Below are 5,057 nucleotides of genomic sequence, written 5' to 3'. Positions count from 1 at the left end.
CGTTTGTCACCGTTATAGTGTAATTAATGTATTGTTTAGTGTCGTGTTGTGTAGTGGCTTGCTGGCATGCATCCCATTTTGGTATTTTTTTGCCCCACCAAGATTTACATGCTAAAATCGCCACTGAGGTCAAACCATGCAGTATAGGAGACAGTTGTCAAATAGAGAAAGACAGTGACACAGTTTCCTCTTACAGTCAAACCCCGGAGGAAACAGTTCCACCTCTTACAGTCCAACCCTGGAAGACACAGCCGCCTTACATTACTGTCACTTTCACGTACACATTGACCTCGTGATGTAGGCTATCACTAGAAACCAATTTACTCTATTTTCAAATTAAATTGTGGACCGATGCTGTCTTGCAAAGATGTACCATTGCGAAATGCATAAACAGTCTGTTACCTCGGCTGAGGCTAACTCTGCTCTGTGAATAACTGTACCTTTGGAGGAATGAACGTAACCGATCTTCTTAACCGTGTTCCTGACCAGCTCCACGAGAGCCACTACAGCCTTGGAGGTGACCTCTCCTCACAACATAACCATACCCGTCTTCACAACAGCTTATAGTGCACAAAGAGTTCAGTCATGTTGAGGTGGTTTCACACTGGACCTGTTGCCCCTGGGATTCGTCTTCAGTTGGTTAAACAAGCGCTTCAATCAAAAGCTTGAGTTGGATTTGAGGTTAGAACGGAAACAGGTGCCATACATACTATTGATGAATGATTATTACATTTATACATCTACAGTAGGCGACCGTTTCAAGTTCACTGCATATAGGACACATCACTGCACTCTATCCTACTCTGTAAACTGATAATCTCTGTATACCCGTCGCAAGACCCACTGGTTGATGCTTATTTATAAAACCCTCTTAGGCCTCACTCCCCCATATCTGAGATACCTACTGCAGCCCTCATCCTCCACATACAATAACCGTTCTGCCAGTCACATTCTGTTTAAAGGTCCCCAAAGCACACACATCCCTGGGTCGCTTCTCTTTTCAGTTCGCTGCAGCTAGCGACTGGAACGAGCTGCAACAAACACTCAAACTGGACAGTTTTATCTCAGTCTCTTCATTCAAAGACTCAATCATGGACACTCTTACTGCTTCGTGTGATGTATTGTTCTTGCCCTTGTGCTGTTGTCTGTGCCGAATAATGTTTGTACCATGTTTTGTGCTGCTACCATGTTGTTGCTCCCATGTCATGTGTAGCTGCCTTGCTATGTTGTTGTCTTTAGGTCTCTCTTTATGTAGTGTTGTGTTGTCTCTATTCTTGTGATGTGTGTTTTGTCCTATATTTATATTGTATTTATTTTAGATTTTTTCATCCCAGGCCCCGTTCCCGCAGGAGGCCTTTTGTCTTTTTGTAGGCCGTCATTGTAAATAAGAATTTGTTCTTAACTGACTTGCATAGTTAAATAAAGATGAAATAAAATACAAAAACACAAAATAAAAATAGCGCCGGCTGCTGGCCATGATATGATGTGCATGCATCCAGCTGTTGATCAACCTTATGATGGATCTGTCTTCGAATCTCGTGTCATTCTAACGTCCCCTTGGAAACGGAACGGTCCAGCCATTTTGCTAGCTAACTAAATGTATGTTACTAGTTCTGTTTTAAACTAGCTAACGTTGTGCTTTTACATATGCTTTTGAATCCAACATAGGCCTAGCTAGATTATATTGAATAAATTGTTACAAAGTAACAGTGACAAGCGCGCAGGCTACACAGGTAGGGTCATCAGATGGACAAAGATAACCGTAGCAACAAAGTGAAATTGCTGCAAACCTATGCAACATATGAGTTTAGCGTATCATAAATTCATTTGTGATTAACCAAGCAATATTTACTCTCCTCAAATGACAGATTTACCTACAAGAACACTGCAGCACAGATGAGTATTTTGACTTTTTGTAATCAACCAAAGACCATGCCAATAGTGTATTGCTGTGTAGAAAGAAGCAACATCATCCTTGCTGATCTTGCTCTCAGAGGTGGAAGGTTTCAGGTAGGCTAGTGTGTGTCAGTGTGTGTGTGTGTGTGTGTGTGGGGGGGGGGGATTATTCCTAACACAACTGTAGATGCATTTTTGGGTTGTAGGACGCAGCACTGAGTTTTCTGAGACCTCTTCCTTTTGGAGCTCTGTATCGAAGGTCCATACAATTGGATGGGTGAGAGAACTATTACTAAACTACATCATTGCAAATGTAATTCCATGTGCTGGCCATAATGTGTTTGTTTTAACAATCAGGTTCAGATACCACATCCTGTCAGAGGGTGGAGTGTCCTACGTCTGTGTCACAGAGCTCAGCTATGAGTCCAGGAGGGCCCATGAATTCCTTAACCAGGTCAGTTTACATGTACAATCTTATACTGTAGTGGCTTACATAACGAGTTACAATGGCAGACTCCACCACAAGACATAGGGTACTGGTACTGTTTGATGGCCAAAGAAATTGTTTCTTTATTTTCTTCAAGTTATACCCTCTTTACAGAAGTCACTAAGTTATACAATTCATTCTAAACCATCCTGTGATACCTAAACAGTAACACTTAAGCATGCCAAAACAATTAGATCAAATCTGTCTCTTTAAAAGAACAAGAGCAGAGCTTATTTCCATAAATATAGTGTATGCCCTGCTCTTCCTGGTTTGAACAGAAAGCTCTGAACGTGACCAGCCATGGAAATCAGGTGTAGCTTATGTAGCAAGCGACTTCACTTCTTATTGCCTTCCAGATCTGCAGTTTCTTTGCTAACAGCCCCCTGATAAAGAAAGCGGCCTTTGCCCAGCCGTATGAATTCAGCTCTGACCTGCATCAGGTGCTTGGACAGCTGATGGTATGTCCTAAAGACACATAGAATTAGTAGAATGAGAATTCCTAGTCAGAACAACATGACATACATTCTTATTATCACATCATCTCTCAGTCAGATTTCCTGTTTCTATCTGAAGTGCTCTACGTGCAATATTGGGTGTGCCATAGAAATATATAACGTTATGAAGATCTTCATGGGGTGGGTTTAAGAGCAATGTCTTTTCTACTACTCCTAGTTCTATGTAAAGAGATGAGTGACTAACGTTGGGCCAATGGTAGCGCTCCAGTGCAGCAGCAGTAGTTAATGTGTAACTACAGGGAGGGGAAGCGCTGTGTGAAACCTGTGTCTCAACCTGCAGCTGCTTGAAACAGACTTTACCCGTCTCGACTTTATTTACTATGCTTGTAGTCAGTCTGGATAAAACGTCCTTGTGAAACCTTTACCCTCTGAAGTGGTTGTGGATGTATATTCATTTTGTTGTACTATTCTGACATGGTAAGTATTTTGACTTTTGTCAAGTGGAGGTTGTGAGGCCTTGAGGGCACACTAATGATCTGAACTGTTAGCACTAGGGTGAGCAGCGCATGAATGGTTAAAGCCTCGGAGACTAGGAACAACAGACTGTGAATACAATTATTTACATGTGACTTGCATGTGTAAGTAAATGTCTGAGAGTCCAGTGATCTCGTAACATTGCAAGAAGCTTTTGGACTAAACAAATCGGTGACCTAGCTGTGAGGAGGATTTTCTTTGTCAGGAGAGTGTCAATAAAGGAATGGTTGAGGCTGAGCGCTAAAGCAATATCCACTTGGCCCTGCTTTCAGATACAGTATGTTCATATGATATGTCCTGGAATTGCATGGAATTGCATTCTGCCCCATCATGTATTGGCTCCTATATTTTGCACATTTTGTTTAAGTTAATTGATATTGACGAGTCCTCTTAATGTTGCTACTGTTATCATTGCTAAGTCAGATGCAAATTTCCACACTGTGAACAAATGCAGGTTTTCCATTTCCTTCTATGTGATGATCTGTGGTGAAATTGGTCATAAAAATAGTTATCCTACAGTAATGATACGTGTCATGTTATTCTGACGACAATGTTTACACAGTATGTCATACCTAATATGTTGATGTTATTCAGAGAAGATTCTCTCCCCTTCCTCCTCCTCTCTGTAGGCTGACTACAGTTCTCAACAGCCAGCCTCCTCTAAGCTGGACTCGGTGCAGGGCCAAGTCAACGAAGTCAAAGTTATACTCAAAGACAACATTAACAAAGTGCTGGAGAGGGGAGAGAGGTTAGATGACTTGGTTGACAAGACACATGACCTACAAGCAACCGTAAGTATTATAAAAAAGACAATTGTGTTTTTTTTTTTTTCTTATCCTGGCAAGGTGATAAGGAAGTGCGGTTCCTGTAGTGTGGAGAATGGCTTTAAACAGCCAAGCTGCATTTGCTTTCCTGTCTGTTTCTGCTTTAGCTTACTTGAAACACAATTATATTCGAGTTAACCTTCCATAATTTCCTCCCATTTTCAGGCAGACTCCTTTCAGAGGACATCCACGCGGGTAGCCCGGAAGTACTGGTGGAAGAACGCCAAGATGATGATCATCATCGGAGTGATCGTTCTGATCATCCTCATCCTCATCATCCTGTTTGCTACAGGTGTCATCCCCAGTTAATTCCCCTCACAGACTCCTACAGTACTACATTATCAACACGAGGAAAAGGACGAACCACGATCACCGAGTCATGTTTTGAATTTTATTTTAGTCTCCTCCAAGGCGGATTCAAGGTGGATTGTGCATAGTAACGTGACAAAATATCATTTCACATTATGACTTCTGTAAATAAGCTTCCTGGAATTTGTTTGCTTGTTTTTCGATTATATGGATCTGTTCATTTGATATTTAATAAGATACATTTCATTATGTTTTTTTGTCTATTTTTATATAAAAAAATACACAATATAAACTCAGCAAAAAAAGAAACGTCCTCACTGACAACGGCGTTTATTTTCAGCAAACTTAACATGTGTAAATATTTGTATGAACATAACAAGATTCAACAACTGAGACATAAACTGAACAAGTTCCACAGACATTTGACTAACAGAAATGGAATAATGTGTCCCTAAACATAGGGTGGGTCAAAATCAAAGGTAACAGTCAGTATCTGGTGTGGCCACCAGCTGCATTAAGTACTGCAGTGCATCTCCTCCTCATGGACTGCAC

General features: G+C 41.1%; 2 protein-coding genes across 2 annotated transcripts; both read left to right on the top strand.

Moving 5' to 3' along the window:
- Positions 1 to 1,499: 1,499 nt before the first annotated feature.
- Positions 1,500 to 2,862, top strand: LOC106562364 (vesicle-associated membrane protein 7). Its single transcript, XM_014127207.2, has 5 exons — positions 1,500 to 1,733; positions 1,869 to 2,010; positions 2,103 to 2,173; positions 2,254 to 2,350; positions 2,740 to 2,862. Exons 2-5 carry the CDS (start codon positions 1,897 to 1,899, stop codon positions 2,860 to 2,862), a joined length of 405 nt encoding a protein of 134 aa, XP_013982682.2. The 5' UTR covers positions 1,500 to 1,733; positions 1,869 to 1,896.
- Positions 2,863 to 3,101: 239 nt separating this feature from the next.
- LOC123723736 (vesicle-associated membrane protein 8) lies at positions 3,102 to 4,756 on the top strand. The gene is made up of 3 exons (XM_014127231.2): positions 3,102 to 3,315; positions 4,002 to 4,163; positions 4,362 to 4,756. The coding sequence occupies exons 1-3, from the start codon at positions 3,313 to 3,315 to the stop codon at positions 4,503 to 4,505; spliced, it is 309 nt and encodes a 102-aa protein (XP_013982706.1). The 5' UTR covers positions 3,102 to 3,312; the 3' UTR covers positions 4,506 to 4,756.
- The last annotated feature ends 301 nt before the right edge of the window (positions 4,757 to 5,057 follow it).

This window comes from Salmo salar, chromosome ssa01 (genome assembly GCF_905237065.1).
Source record: "Salmo salar chromosome ssa01, Ssal_v3.1, whole genome shotgun sequence".
NCBI lineage: Eukaryota > Metazoa > Chordata > Actinopteri > Salmoniformes > Salmonidae > Salmo > Salmo salar.
The sequence above is the reverse complement of the archived record's forward strand: the minus strand, read 5'-3'. Positions and strand labels throughout refer to the sequence as shown.